Source organism: Alternaria triticimaculans (genome assembly GCF_023758025.1).
Source record: "Alternaria triticimaculans strain BMP 0046 chromosome Unknown scaffold_5, whole genome shotgun sequence".
NCBI classification, from domain to species: domain Eukaryota; kingdom Fungi; phylum Ascomycota; class Dothideomycetes; order Pleosporales; family Pleosporaceae; genus Alternaria; species Alternaria triticimaculans.
In genome coordinates this window covers 1,423,830-1,439,312 of record NW_026055962.1, presented here as the reverse complement: position 1 = coordinate 1,439,312, position 15,483 = coordinate 1,423,830, and the positions used below count along the sequence as shown (strand labels likewise).

At 52.1% G+C, this 15,483-nt stretch overlaps 3 protein-coding genes across 3 annotated transcripts; all 3 read right to left on the bottom strand.

Moving 5' to 3' along the window:
* Positions 1-2,867: 2,867 nt before the first annotated feature.
* On the bottom strand, positions 2,868-7,180 carry J4E78_004807 (uncharacterized protein; the record flags this gene model as incomplete). The annotated part of the gene is made up of 7 exons (XM_049365434.1): positions 2,868-3,551; positions 3,612-3,764; positions 3,820-3,970; positions 4,024-4,694; positions 4,747-6,206; positions 6,258-6,906; positions 6,959-7,180. The coding sequence occupies 7 exons, from the start codon at positions 7,178-7,180 to the stop codon at positions 2,868-2,870; spliced, it is 3,990 nt and encodes a 1,329-aa protein (XP_049223235.1).
* A 2,391-nt stretch (positions 7,181-9,571) lies between these two features.
* On the bottom strand, positions 9,572-10,228 carry J4E78_004806 (uncharacterized protein; the record flags this gene model as incomplete). Its single annotated transcript, XM_049365433.1, has 2 exons — positions 9,572-10,139; positions 10,194-10,228. 2 exons carry the CDS (start codon positions 10,226-10,228, stop codon positions 9,572-9,574), a joined length of 603 nt encoding a protein of 200 aa, XP_049223234.1.
* A 179-nt stretch (positions 10,229-10,407) lies between these two features.
* J4E78_004805 (uncharacterized protein) lies at positions 10,408-13,040 on the bottom strand (the record flags this gene model as incomplete). Its single annotated transcript, XM_049365432.1, has 2 exons — positions 10,408-12,469; positions 12,532-13,040. The coding sequence occupies 2 exons, from the start codon at positions 13,038-13,040 to the stop codon at positions 10,408-10,410; spliced, it is 2,571 nt and encodes an 856-aa protein (XP_049223233.1).
* Positions 13,041-15,483: the final 2,443 nt, after the last annotated feature.

The window sequence follows — 15,483 nt, the reverse complement described above, 5'->3', positions numbered from 1 at the left end:
GCCTTGTCCAATAGGGGCACCACAGGCTCGTCGGTCGCAGTCGGTGTACCTGCTCGGCACCATGTAACTGTACTCGACTCACACGCTGGGCCGAGTCTTGAGGAAGACACCACTTTGGCTTCCCACAGAGCTCCAATCAGTCGCACTCCCCAATATCGGCTTGCCCTTGGGATGGAGGCGTCATGTGTAGCAGGGCTGGTTGTGTGTGCGGTCGCTATATCCACCAATGACGAAATCGTGAGCCGATAGCACAGCGTCGACGATTGGCCTGGGGCAGGTTGTTTCGTGCTCCGTATCTTCGGCCTGTCATTGACGCGGACCGGATGGTTAACTGGGAGGAATGATGAGAGCCAAGGCCCATTTGCACACCCCGCTGACACGCGCGCTGGTGGAAGGTGCTGTAGGATGTGGGCGCATCATGGGTGCTTGCTGGCAATGTCGTCATAGGAAGCCCGCCCTAGCGCAGACGCTAGAGGCCGTAAGCGAGCTGTCATTGGCGCAGCCCCCAAGCGGTACCTGGCGACAGTGAAGGCCATGCAGGATGATGTAGGAGCGGTCAAGCATGCAGATGATTTGCCGCCCGGGATATTGAGCATGCTGCACAGCAGCCATTGTTGCAGTGCGTTATACCAGCGGGCAGAACGCTGTGTTGGGCGTTCAGCGCGCGTCGTGGCTTGGGGCCTTTGTCTGAATGCGAGCGCGAGCACGAGTGGCAATGGGCAGAAAGCATGCACTCGGAACCTGCCATCTCACCGCTGCATGCCTGGTCGACGTGAGTGGTTAGGTGTTGGGACAAAAGGGCCGCCTTGCATCTCAAGCGCACGGAGCTGCTTTGCTACTGCAAACCCCCTCACTGTGTTCGTGGCTCCGCGGGGCCTGGTCATGCAGGGCAAGATCTGTTGGAGCAGCGCCATCCCGCTCAACATCGAGCGTGCAGCCTGCACTATCAAAGTCACTTGAGCGTCAGGCCTCCACTTCGCTGCGTCTGCCTCTGCCGCTACTCTGCGTGTGCAGCTGTCGGCGGGAGTGGTACCCTACTCGAGTGGCCGGTGAATCGAGTGCAGCATCTGACGCCGCGCTGTGCATCGCATCAGCATCAGAACAGCAGGCCAAAAAGAAGTGGACGTGACCCATCCCCAGCGCTATCTGCTGTCGCAGAGGTCGTAGGGTGTCGGCAGCCGCTCGCTCGGCATTTGGACATTGGACCCTGCATTCGCAAGCCATGCCAGATCACCGAAGTTTATTAGCCGTTGTCTGTGAGCATCCTGCGCCCACCTACGCCCACCGCCAAGCCATTTGGGTACTCGATAAGCTCTAGGGTGGATTGTTTTTTATTTCCGAGATCGCACACTAGCTTTGCAATACGAGCAATAGCACAAGGCGTGTGGAGAAGCAAAGCCGGCTCTCCAGATACCTGCGGCTTTGCAGACAATCTATGTGCAACAGCATCCCATAGTTCTGGAGATCTTCAGTAAGCGTTCCCCGCGATCTTCATATGAGCCAGATATGCGGCTCTGCGAGATCGATCAGCAGCGTGTGATTGTCAGGCACACGTGTTGGACACGTTCACGACGAAGCTGCGCAGCACCGAATTGGTTGCGCAAACCATCTCCGCCGAGGCTTGTGTGCAGCTAGTGCTCAACAACCGCTCCATAGCCACGTAGCGCACGAACAAACTCCTGCTAGATCCGGGCAGCAGGTGAACCGAACAGCGCCTAAACCAGCGACAAAAAGCCAGCAGTAAAACCGCAAAACAAAAGCAGTCGGCGAGGCAGCGAATCAAGTGCGCCCGACACTCTGGTACATTAACCACCAGGTCCATTTTGCTAGCAAACACACTAGTCACGGGCAGCGGTGCAATTGCGCGCTACAGCCAATGGCAACGTGGTGAGCCAAGAGAGCGCTACGACTCGGCAAGCCGCACTTACGAGTTCTCAACCCGCCCGATGTAACGTTCATCGAAACTGCGGGAGTAACGCGGGCTGTCAGGCTGTCAATCTTGGGGGTGGCTGCGCAAGGCACGTCTGTGCCATAACAAAGTTTGACCTGGAGATTCTGCATGTCCGATTTCTATCGCATGATCTCCAGAAGGTTCCCGCCCTCCTAACGGACAAGGTACATGATCAACACTGTCAAGCCAAGGAATTGGGTACGAAAAGCAAACACTTTCCCCTTCGAGAGACACGAGAGACCAGGGACACGAGAATTGTGATGTGGTTCGCAGATCAAAATCTTTTTCTTTCCTAATCTGATTATGCGGCATTACAGCCGTTACTACAGCCCTATCTCCCCTTTATGCGCCCGAAAGGACGCGCAATGCCAATGCTTCTAACTTGCTGGTGGGGTACTTCTGACAGTTGACTCGAGTCGAAATCCACGTTTTCATTCTTTGACCGGCTTCAAGGAGAATCATCGGACGACCAGGATGTGATCAGATGCACATGATCTCCCCGAGCACGTGCATGCTGCATGAGGAAAGCTGCATTCTCCTTTCTGCCAGGACATCGCATGGGTCTTCGCATCTCGGGGCCTGAACGGGTCAGGTTATGCATTGGCATCGAAAGCCCTGCCAATGAAGTGAGGCTGCATGGTCGCCGAGCACCACCAGCATCTAACTTCCTGTCGCTACCCTATGATGCATCCCTATCTTTCAGAAAAGTTTCCGGTACTGTGGTTGAGTGTCTAAGCGTATCTGCATGACTTCTTTCTTGCAGACTGACTTGACCTTTCGAGCAAGTGGTGCAGCTGTGCGCTGTCAATGCTTCGTCTCTAAAAGGAAGGATGGCGCGGGTGTCTTCCCGACATGTCGAGGCTCTATCGATGTTGAAATGACGGTGGTCGTGATGGAGCATTCGTCTCTGAGCATTTCATCGAGTGACGTGCTCAACGACCGTCCGTTCACTGTCATGGAGGCGCGAATTTGAAAGCCCCGGTCGTGCCAAGGTAGCCTGTCTCGCGTTGCTCATACTATGAGCATTGTTTGCCCTATTCGAGTCGGCCTCATCCAGAGAACCGGGCTTCTTTGTTGTGAGAGAGTCTGTTTCTTGTTCATGGGCCAGTTTCTCAATATTTGCCTCGGTCAGAGGCATCGATGGTTCGTTGTGTGGCCCCTGAGAGCTGTTGTGACGGATGAGCTGTGGCCCGACTAACGAAAGCAGTTTTTCGTCGCGCAATTTCGTGTCTCTTTCCTCAGCGTGAATACGCCGCATGGCCCTCTCACCCTCGTTCTCGTTGGACCTTGTGAATGCTGCATCGCTCTGGTAGTGGAGGCGGTCAAGTTCAGCGGTCAATGCCAGCGCCGTTGTTTCAGATTCAACCGACAAGTCTGCCGTTCGCGGGTGATCTTTTGCCCTAGAGCCCACCTTGGAGCTTGGGGTTGCGACGCCATGTCGATCATTGTCGTTTGTGGGTGGCTTGCTTTTTGCCGTCTTTCGCCGGCCTTCGAGTGCCCACTTCACAAGCATCTTCTGATTGTTAGCGGACCCACCAGTTGGCTTGGGGAAACCTACCTTCTCCAGCAGCTTCCCTTTGACTGGCTTGGCGAGATAGTCCTACTGAGTCTTAGCATCTCCTATATCACGAATCCGAAGATGTGCCTCGTGAAAACTTACATCCATACCACACGATACACACTTCTCCTTGTCGCCCTGAATCGCGCTAGCCGTCATGGCAACGATCGGGACACCTCGAATTTCGGGCATATTGCGCCACGGCGATTCTGTCCTGATTGCGTGGGTAGCGGAGTAACCGTCTCGAATAGGCATCTGCATTTTCTGTCAGCAAGCAACACGTGCAAATTCTCGTACGAAGCTGTCTCACTTGAACGTCCATCAGGATGATATCCGGGCGTGGGTGCGAAGGGCCGAACTCCTGCATTAGATACTCCAAAGCTTCTTGGCCGTTCCACACTGCATTGACCGAGAAGTGAAGCTTCTTGATCGTCTTGAGCGCGATTTGCTGGTTGATGTGACTGGTCGTTTGTTAATCACCTTTTCCATGAGAACACGCTCTAGCGCAACTTACTTGTCTTCGACAACGAGAACGTGAATCTCTTGTCTTTCACTGTCGGGAAGGCTCATCAGATGGTCCGGAATTGCTGATTTGAGCAACGGATATGATGAGTTCCCATTAGGAAGTTGCGGTGTCAATGGCGGTGTATGGCCTTCCGAGCTGCCACAAGAGACTGACATGTCGCTCTGAAGTCGATCCGGAATTGACTCTAGATGAACCAAGGGTGATTCTCCATCTTGCGAGGGTGCACGAGTAAATGGTATCCAGAAAGTAGCAGTGGTACCCTGCCCCAGCTTCGAGTCCAGCCATATCTGACCTTTCATGAGCTCAACGAGGTTCTTGCTGATGGTTAAACCCAGGCCAGTTCCGCCGAATCGTCGAGCCGTGGACGAATCTGCCTGACTAAAGGGCTGGAATAATCGCTTGCGGACCTCCTCTTCTATACCAATCCCAGTGTCCTCAACGTTGAAATTGACCGTGACCATATCTTTTGATTCTTGGCTGATGGAGACGGCAAGTCTTACAGTACCCACCGAGGTGAACTTGATGCTGTTGGTTAGCACATTGGTGAGAATTTGCCGTAATCTGCCTGGATCTCCCATTACGCGCAGGTCTGCCCCAACCTCATCTTGTATGGAACTCTGGTAATCCAGACCCTTCCTCTGTGCAGCAAAAGACATCATCTGAGCGGGTCAGTTAGGACAATGAGGTCATACGCTGTAGTCTGCGACATACCTTGTTCACGTCTCGGAGGACGACGCTGAGACTGAACTGCACCTCCTCAACGTCAAGCCGTCCTGACTCAACTTTCGAAAAGTCCAAAATGTCGTTGATTACCGTCAAGAGACTGTTGGCGCTTCGATGAATGTTCTCGGCACATTCTTTCTGTTCCTCGTCCAGGTTCATATCGAAGAGGAGTTCAGACATGCCAATCACGCCAGCGATAGGTGTTCGGATCTCGTGTGACATGTTAGCCAAGAACTGCGACTTCATCCGACTTGCTTCTTTCGCTGCCGCTTCGTTGGCCAGGAGCCTCGAATTCTCCTTCTCTTGCTCCTTGAGTTGTTCTTCTCTTTCTCGCAGCTCGGTTATATCCATAGAAACACCGATCACACCATTCACAAAAGTATTGCCGTCGACGCCTGCAGTCCTGGAAGTGCTCATGAGCGGTACTAGACGGGTCCGGTAGTAGCGAGCTTCCGACATGTATCTCCCGTTCACGATCTCAGCTGATTGTTTTCCCTGTAGGATCTCCTGAATAGGTCCATGCCATCGCGCTCGATCATTGCTGGGCAACTCAAAGACATCGAAAACATTTTTTCCAACCAATTTTTCCTTGTTGGTTCGTTCGGTAGCGGCCATATCGCCTTCCAGGACCTTGACCTCATTGTTGCGATCAATAACCCAGAGGACAATTTTCGCGTGCTGGATGACCTGCTGCAATTGCTCTCTTGTTTGACGAGCCTCTTGACGAGCCAAGACAAGATCGTGGATATCGGTGCATGTGCCGAACCACTTGACTATGCGTCCGGAGTCGTCGTAAAAGGGCAAAGCTCGTCCTAACATCCAGCGCCACTCCCCATCATAGCGCTGGCATCTGTATTCTGTGTTGTATTCTTCGCCTGTCTTGAGAGAGTGGAACCAACGTTGAGCGGTCGCTGCCATGTCATCTGGATGGAACGGTAGGCGCCAACCTTCGCCTATTGATTGATCGACTGTCAAGCCTGTGTAGTCATACCACCGTTGAGAGAACCAGTCGTGAAGCCCATCAGGCGTAGTCGTCCATACCATGACCGGCATGAAGTTTGCAATGTACTCAAACTGCTTCTCGTTCTCTTCAATCTGGGCGGCAATTTGCTTGGTATACTCGGTGATATCCTTGAAGATCACTATACCACCAAGGAAATCGCCAGTCTCTTCGTGGAATACAGGCTCGCCGTTGATCTCATACACAATCCGAGTACCTGTGAGCGGATGTCGCATACCGATGCGCCGTCCTCCGACTCTCTCTCGTGTACGGCAGACCTCAATAATGGGGAACTCGTCGAGGTTCAGAAGGCGCTGGAAATCTTCGGTCCAACAGTTGAACTGGCTGAGAAAATCGAGCTGGTCTCCGGGCGCATAGGTGGAATCTTTCGAAAGTAGCCGCAGGAGGGCTTTGTTTGGAATTCCGAAGCTTTGGTCTTTCCACATTGCTGTAAAAGAGTCAGTCGGAGAACCTCAGGTAGGTGTGGAATCATACATACCGTATGCGGGCATGGTAATAGAGTTCAGGATAGCATCCTTGAGTTGTGTTGCCTTTTGGAATATAGAGGCTGAATTCGCAATGTCGGCCTTGCCTCTAGTAGGAGGACCTCGAGGTGGAAATTCTGGCTGCTGTAGAGTAGGCGTAACGGCTTTCGAAGTCGAATTCGAACTGCTTCCCGAACGCCGGCCTGAGGAAGAGCTCGACGAACCCGAACTTCGTGACTTGTCGAGGCGAGCTCCTGTATTTGTACGAGTGACTATACGACTGGTGGGTGGTGGCGCACTCTCAGCAGCTACTGCACTTGTGAAAGTCAGCGTGTAGTATTGGTTATCATCAATGCTCCAGATGGATATGATGCAAGATGCCTGCATTGCATTCTCATAATCTTTCTTTCTTTCTGACTTTTTCAAAGTGCCGTCGGGATCCAAAGAAAGCGGCGCAATGACCACCTCTACTGATACGTCGCGTACCATTGTTCGTGCAAGGTTTGTACTGCTCAGGCGCGGCAATGGTTTTGTTGATTTGGGTTCCCCTAGAGATGGCATGGTCGCTGCGGTCGGTGTGGTGTGGCCGCTGCCCATATGAGAATCTCCATCTTCGTCTAAGCTGCTTGCTATTGAGTCGTCGATTACGCAATCCAGAAAGCTCTACAAAAGTTAAATCATTAATCCATGGGCAAATGCATGGGCTATAACGAACCTCCCATGTGATCAGAATTGGAGAGCCGTTCTGTAGAATATCTACACCAAGATCACCCATAGTCTTGTCCTGCAACGCTTCCGCTATTGAAAGATCATGATCACCTTCCAAGTCAATACCAAAAAGGCGACCCATGGCCTCGTTTGCAAGCACTACGGTCTTCTGGGCAGATAAGACAAGAACCGGCACTGGCAAGTACTGAAGCGCAGTAAATGCAGCCATGGTGGCTGACGGCTCTGTGAGATGGATTGACATTGAGTCGCTACGAATCGAGCTGGGAGACGCAGATCTGGAGCGAGAGCGCTCTCCCATAGGAAAGTAGCCGCCATCGCCGCTGTCGGTCTCTGTCATCATGATCACGGTGGTGTGGTGGCGCGAGTATTATGGCCGCGTAGGGTTGTGATGCGACTCGTGTATCCGCGAGCCGTGGCGACCGCCGATGATAGAGCCGATTCGGAGCGCCTCAACCAGACCAGTCAACAACATGGAGTAAACGCCGTATCCAGATCATGAGCAGTTTCGTGCGCAGCCGTATTCGAGATCGGGAGAGGGAAGTGCGAGTTTGCAGCGTGGAAAGATGTTGGGCGGTGTTTGTCGACGCGCTTCGGTGATCGCTATACGAGGGGTCGATCGGTAAGTCTAGACCCTGACAGACGCTACCAAGGTAACAACTACCGATGCTGCGAAAAGTGAATCGGGAGAGGCGACAAGCACACAAAGGCACCACCAGGAAAACGTATGAGTGAAGGTCAGAGATGTCGCGAAGTTCTAGAATCACGCTTCCGGGACGCCGGGTGCTATAGCAATGACGCAAATTTGGCAGGTGAAAGAAGTCGACGCACCTTTGAGACGGCGCGCGTCCGTAGCGGCCATGGGGAATATGCCCGAGCTCTGCCATTCGACGGAACATGGTTGTCGGTTGTTTGGCGCGAGATCTGGGGGGTCGATTCCTTTGGCTGATGCGACGTCGATCATTGTGGGCTGAACACTGTTCGGTTAAGGGTCTCCACGGCTACCTTGGTAGGTACCTAGGTACTTCCCCGTCTTGTCTCTATCATTCTTGAACTGGGCATTACATTGTGTGTATTGAACATGTCGACAGTTTGATCTGATAACGATCTCCACTAATGTTCATGGTCTTCTGTTGAGGCTGGGGATGATCGACCGGCGGTCTAGAATGCCGCTTGACAAGCCATGCACGGCAATCGAGAAATTCCTATGATCACGATGCAAATGTACCTCTTCCGGGATCACGATAACTTACGCACATGCGGAATTGGTGCTCAAGTAGACATAGCGCACACGGTATTCCCATGCCATTTTCTTGGGGCGATGTCCTGTGAAGAAGGCCGAGCTGCTTCAGGATACGCTGTGGTAGGCGTTGCGCTTACATAATCCCGATGATGGTGATGTTGAAGCCCAGGACGACAACTGTCTTTCTACTAGGCAGCTACATCGACACCTGCGACTCTCAGTGATACCCCCTTCACACATCGTAGTACACGACACAACAGCGCGACTCTGCTCAAAATTTACAAATGTTCTTCTTCGGGCTCGGCGGGCTGTTCACAGGTATTACATGTGAAGTCGCATCTGATAGATTCGCTCGCTAATACGCGCAGTCGCGGTCCTCCTCGTCAACGCCATAGCAATCCTCTCCGAAGACCGCTTCCTCGCACGCAGTACGTTTACCAGGTCCTCATGACCCGCCGCGACCTTTGCGCATCTACGCATCCACTGGCACACGCGAATCTACAATTGAGCATCCAACTGACCAGGACACAGTCGGCTGGACAGCATCTGCAGCAGAACCCGGTTTCGGCGGCCCTCGCGACGATGCCAGTATAAAGGCGCGACTGATCAACCTCGTATCCTCCGTACGGACGCTCATGAGGTGTACGTGTACCCCACCATCCTCTCCATACCCACGTCCCTTGGAGGGGTGGAAGACAAAGCCAAGACAGATTTGCTGACACGATGCAGTACCGTTGATGTTGATCAACACCCTCATGATAATCTATCTACTGGTCCTCGGCTGAGCGCGGCGCATACACGTTACGAACCAAATCCCGACGATTTCGATTAGCATATACACGGCGCAGGAATGGGCGTACGCAAGCGTTTGGCAGTGCACGCTACAAAAGGTTGACTTTATATGAAGGAGTTCATGGGGCCAAGGACTGCATTGAAGAGCATCTGATATCCCTGCTTGAAGCGAGCAACTTGAGAGAGGACATGGAGGGGGGCATATCCTGATGTGAATGGGCGGGGCTGTTGAATCACAAGATACCATACTATTCTTCCGTTGAGTGGGCAGAATGTATCTCACAAATCACTCTGCTTTTAGGCACAACACGGACGTGATCCAGATATTCGTATTTATCCCACACGCAGTCGCAGATTCGGAACTGCAAGCCTAAGCATTATGGCGTATAAGTAGACTGGTGAGGTATATGAAGTGAGTGAAAGTGAATGGAGATATCGGGAGATCATGTGTAGGTCTAATAGAGAGCAGCGATTATGTCGTCCAAATGTAGTGTATGATCTTGTCATCTACGATCTGCGAGTCCCTAGAGAAGAGTGTAAAACTCGCTTCCAGTCCAAGGAAAAGAACTACCACATGGTGTACTCGAATACCACTCTGATTTCTGGGTTTCCAGCACAGCGACGAATACACGCAGACATTTCCTTTTCCAAGTGCTGAGTCCACACATTTTTGTTTTCCGTGTCCCAAGAAACGCAGCCATAGACCACAATGCGCTGGAGGCCTTTCATTGTTTCCAGAGTCCGAAGGGCGGCCAATGCATCGTTCTGCACTGGATGCCTATCAGTCACCGGGACAACGCCACTGGGGAACTCGAAAGCCCTTCTAGTGACCCTGAACGTGGTTATAGCGTCTCGCTGCTCGTTGCTGAGCCGGTTGATGAATGTGCTGATACCCCGAGGCAAGATCTGGAAAGCGTAGAGCTTGAAAGGTAGGAGGCGTGTCTCGGCATAGACCTGGCGGCTGACAGCGAGGAGCCGGAGATCCGCAGGGAGGGGTAGGCGTCGATCAAGATGGCTCACGTACATCTCTGAGAACTTGGGAATCGTGGTGTCGCGAAATACACAGGCATAGATTTGGTTGCGGATCTCGCCCGGGAGGCGCAGAAAGGCCGACTCTCGCTGGTTGCGCGTGGCGCTACAGCGATATTAGTTATGATCTGAGCAGCGCGAAAGTTCCGTAATAACTTACATGACGGCTACTTCTTGAGCAACTCGAGCGTCCATCGTGGTGTTTCGTATCCGTGGACGCTATTCAAGCTTGGTGATGAGCAAAACAGAAGGAGCGTCGGGTGTGGTTTCCAAGGTTACGATAACAGTCCAATCGGGCTAGTGAGAGCAAACAGTCCTCTGATGTCAGCCATGGATTGCTTTGCAATATCGGAAGGTGCGCCTCTTCTCTCACTTCAAACGACCTTCACCTCTTTAGCCACGGCAGCGCAAAGCTCGACCGTCACTCCCGCCCCAGAGAGCACATGTATCCAAAGCCTCTGTGTGTCACTCAAACGGTCGTTCTCACTTTTCACCTCCGCGAACTTGACTTCGCCCTTCTTCCCCTCTTCTTCTGCAACTCGCCAAAGAAACAAATCGGGCACACCGCCACCTCTCTGCCCATACTCTTGCGCCATGACTTTGCACACAGTTGCCAACGCCTCGCCGTCAAAGCAGCGAGCAATCTCAAGCAGATCAACAAAGTCGTATGTCCAGTCCAGACCTACAACGCAAGTCCGACGCTCATGGTGGTCGTCGTAGATTCTTTGGATGATGGCGGGTGCGTCGCCGTTTGATATCTCGTTCAACCTCGCGTTGATCTCGGATATACGAGACGGATAGAAGGCGTCGGTATGTAGGTCCAACGGACAGGTCTGGTACGGAGTCTGGAAGACGTTGGGTACATACGTGAATAGGACGTCGTAGAACAAGTATGCGAAAAGCGTGCGCACGATACCACCTTCAGCGTGATAGCCTTTCCAGCCTTGGTTGCGGTAATGCGAGAGACACATTGCTTCGACGGAGCATTCGCCGTCCTCACGCGGATCAATCCATATAGTCTTTCCACCCCGTCGGCCCGATTTCGCATGTGGTGAGCTATTCCGTCTCGACAGTGAGGGTCTTTCACGTTCGACGCGCGTTCCCTCCATAACAACTTCGACCGGCTTCGTCAAGCGGACATGTGAGAAGTCGTGTTGCAATCGTTTGACAAATTTCAGAGACAATTCAAGTTTGGTGATACGCTTCTGCAAATCATAGTGATAGATAATATGCACAAGGTTATCCTGCAACCCGTCTTCACAGGTCTGCAAAGCAATAAGCTTCCAATGCCTCTTTTGTTTCTCTGCGCTTCTGTTCTCCGCATCGGTCAAGGCGGCCATGTAGTGTTCTTCAAGCAATGCTTTGCGCTGATACCAAGCTCCTCTGCGAGAATGATGGAACAGTCGCTGTTGCAGCAGTTCATTCAAGAGTTCGTGCTCGCGCCTATGCTCTTTCCGTCGTCTGAGTATGTCAAGTGTCTTGTGAATGATGCGCGTGTATACCCAAGCTGGTGAAAGACGCCGAAGGTATGACCCTTCGCCGCTGTGGTAGACGCTGTCCTCTTTTCGCTGCTCTTCTTGAACAAGCACTTGCCAGCGCGGATATACCTCCTCAAAGGTATCCAAGATTTCTTGATACCCTTTCTCCGTTGGTCTTCCGTTGAACTCCAAGATGTTATCTATCCGGTACTGCGTCCGTATAGAAGCCTCATACTCGAGCAATAGGGACCGAGAGGCGAAGATGTTCGCAGATCGAGAGACAATGTACTCTGGAAAGTTCCAGCGCGCAATCTTCGCCAAGATGATGGTTGTCAATGACTTCTCGGTCCACTCGGTAGAGCGGTAAAAGACAAGATGGACACGTTCGAAGAGCTTCAAAGTGGCCAGCGAGAGTCGTATACAAGGGCCTGTTTCTTGCATGATCCTCCGTGTGAAGTGCGCATCGCGATTTGCATCATCGGAGAGATCAGCTTCGGGCTCCAGCTCGACATCGGGCGTCTCTGTTCGTGACCTGGATACGGAAGATGCTCGCGACATCTCCGAGTCCGACCGCGTCAATCCAACATGGCCCAGACCGGTCTGTCTCTGACTTGTGCGTCGTAAAGCCTTCAGAAGCTCACCCTTGTTCTTTCCCTTGACCTTGGCATCCTTTGCAAGAGCCTTCAGTTCATCGAGTTTCAGCAAGGATGATGCTTCCTCGAGTGTGCTTATCTCCTCCTCAGATCGATCCGCGAACGTGAATGTGCTGCCCAGTGTTGTGCCTGCTGGTGCCTCTAGTTCGCCCGGATGTGACTCGACTTCGGAGGAGGAGGCTGGCAGGTCGTATGTACGTTGCAGTGTTTCGGCTGCTGCGTCAAGGTCTGAGATGTCGCTGTGGTAGCCCAGGCTCTTTATGCGATGCCATGCGGAGGTCTTGCGAAGGAAAAGGCGTACGTATCTAGGAGAGAAGTCGAGGTTAGTATGACTCTACTGCTCATTATACTGGAACTTCCATCTTACAGATACTGCGCTTCGTAGCCTATCTCTCTCCACATCCGAAAGACCTCTGTTTCGGCCTCATCAAAAAGGTGACCTTCCTCGTCCAGCACAGTATCCAGCGCGAGGTTGAATGCGTCGACATAGAGCGAGCTCTTGCCTCGAACCCATGACCGCTTTTCCAAGCGCTCATCTGTCCCGACTGTCTTGCTCTCTTCCTCCGCCTTGTACGCTTCATATGCTTTGATGGCGTCATCGCCTGTGTCGACTTGTGGTAGCGCACTCTCGAGATCTGTCTTGTGTTCTTTCTCTTCCTCCTTGATTATAGTGCCATCGTTTTCGTCGTCAGAGTCAAGCACTTCGCGCTTCACAGTCTTGCGTGGTGTTGGTGGTGGTTTCTTGGGGCTGTTGCCCGTCTTCTGGCGCTTGACCGGTCGATCTTGCTCGCCATCGAAGTTGGTGGATTTAGGATGCTTGATAAATCGGGTTATCATCTGATTGTGTACGGAAGGGCTCCGAGGATTGAGCGCCATTGCGAGGTCGCAGCAAGCTGCGGAGCGGCGCCTCGAACCAATGCAAGTAGCACTCGCCACAGGCCAGGGCGACGCGCTGAATCGCGCTGTCACGAGGCACTAACCCCAGTGGAATTTAGCGTGATCGGACCTCTGACGTCATCGCGATGCCCTTTCGATCCTCGAGCGAAGGACCTCCGCCAGGTTCAAAGGACCTGAAAGATGCCTAATCGCGGAGAAAAGACATTTACATTAGAATATACGGTGGTACGTAAGGTGCTTGCATATGACGTCGGTACTACGTGGAGTAAACCTCTACCCATTCTACAAACGTCTAAACGCCTTCCTGGGAAGTGGTCTAGGTGAAGATACCGCAGCCACAATCGACAGCTCTCAATACTTGCCTAACGCGGTAACGTCTGTTCCAGGTTGAGATGAGTTGCGACAGTGATGTACGTGTGGAATCCTACCCCCTAAAAATCCACGGTGGAGAGAACCCATCTATAGAAGGGTATGCACCAAGTAGAATAACAACGCTAGAGGAGCGGGTGGAGGGTAGAGGATGAAGGATATCCTACCGCAATCAACGGCTTGCGATATTGCTTGATTGGGTAACGTCTGGCTCGAGATGAGACGAAATCTGATATATTCAGCACACCCGACGAAGCGCGTCAACTAACAACAGTCCCATAAGTTGGCATCATCATCTTCCTGCCTGCGCCTCCGGCCCTTCGCACCGGACCACTCTCGACTGCGCCAACTCCAACCTACTTCCCATCCATTGATCGCTCTGAATCTCTACTTCGGTATCAATCTGTACGCCCATATAGGGTACACCATTCATTCCCTTCCGACCACTCCCCACTTCCAGATCTTTCCTGTCGTCGCTCCTTTGGATATCTTCTCTTTCCACGAAGGGGTTCTCGCTTCCTAGTACTCTTTGCCCAGATGTATGTATCGAAGTAATGCCAGATTTTATGTCATAGGCGAGCTCAACGTCGTGTGAGGTGAGGTTTGTAAAGGTGCGAACACGGCTCTGGCGTTTGCTTATGGATAGGTTACCGTATCCATGCGAGCTCTGGCCAGGCATCTTTGATTGGCTGGTGGTATAATAGCTTGTGTGTTCACGAAGGAAGCGTATGTGTTCGCGGAGAAGAGGCCAGATGCCGGGGAGATTGGCTACGTATACGGCAACGGATGCCTCACGTGTATACCACAGCATGTACGTCGTGGAGTATACGTCCGATAGGTTGTAAACTTTTGTCAGAATTGCTGCGACAATCTTGTCGGTCGTGTCAGTAAGAAGAAGTCGTGAGATGACGGGAGGGAGGAACGTACAACAAAAATACCCATGCTAAATAGTATGCCTAGCACGACCTTCTGTTTCAGAGGAAGTGAAAGCGACATGATCATCGGTATCGGCACAGCGATGATGAGGACGTCGCTGCTTATGTTGAAAGCTGCCTGCACTATCGCAAAGTGCTCAAGGGTCGTGCATTGCGGATTTGGGGGCGGCACTGCCCAGTATCCTACGAATGGGCGACACGCACTGAAGAAAGTAATCTGGACAGCGAACCAGCCGATAACAACCCATAGTGCAGCCACTTTGATCCACTTCATGTTCGTTGTTCCGGTCAGCATGCGAGCGAACATGAACAGCATACAGGCCTTCAAGGACCATATTACGTTCAGCATGCACTACTAGGTGTCAGTTGTGGTTCATAGTGTGTTTGCATGTCTCATGCTCTGTTGACTTACTTGCTCGGAAACGACGACGATCTTCGATCCTTTGATTCTCTCATCAATCTCTCCTTGACTGAACGTGGAGAACAGCTCTGGTGGGAAGAGGTTACTTCCACCTCCCGTTGCGATTGTGTTCAAGCATACAATCAGCCCAGTGTAGAAGGTTGGTACCGCCGTTGCCATGATCCAATCATCTGCTGCAAAGGCGTGCAGGCTCCTGACTCGATGCCATCGCGCGTATCTGTAGTTAAGAATGAGCACGGCGATATGCTTTGGCTAAGTACTACTAACGTGCGGAGTAAGATCATGACCATGCCAATGCCGTATAATATCCATGACTGCACCGACAATTGCTGCGGGAAGTCGGACATGTCGCTCTCGCCTATGATCGAGATTATGGTAGTATCGCCTGATAGTCGTTCGGCCAAGGGTATCGTGCACGGGACCTTTTATAGAGAAAACGAATGCTTGGAGGTATCAGTCGCATTTCCTACAGATGTAATGCTCCATGCTTTGGACTGTTAACAGCTCGATCCAAACATAGTGTCGAGATAAAAGGTTTAAAATCCTTGAAGTGAGATGACAGCCTTGGATAATAAGAATGGTAGACCGCGGGAAGTCTATTGCTTGGCCAAGATAGACATGGTTTCGCTGCACCTATCAAGACACCTAGACATTAGATCATGTCTGGATACGGCCCAAGAAACGGGACGGGTATCCT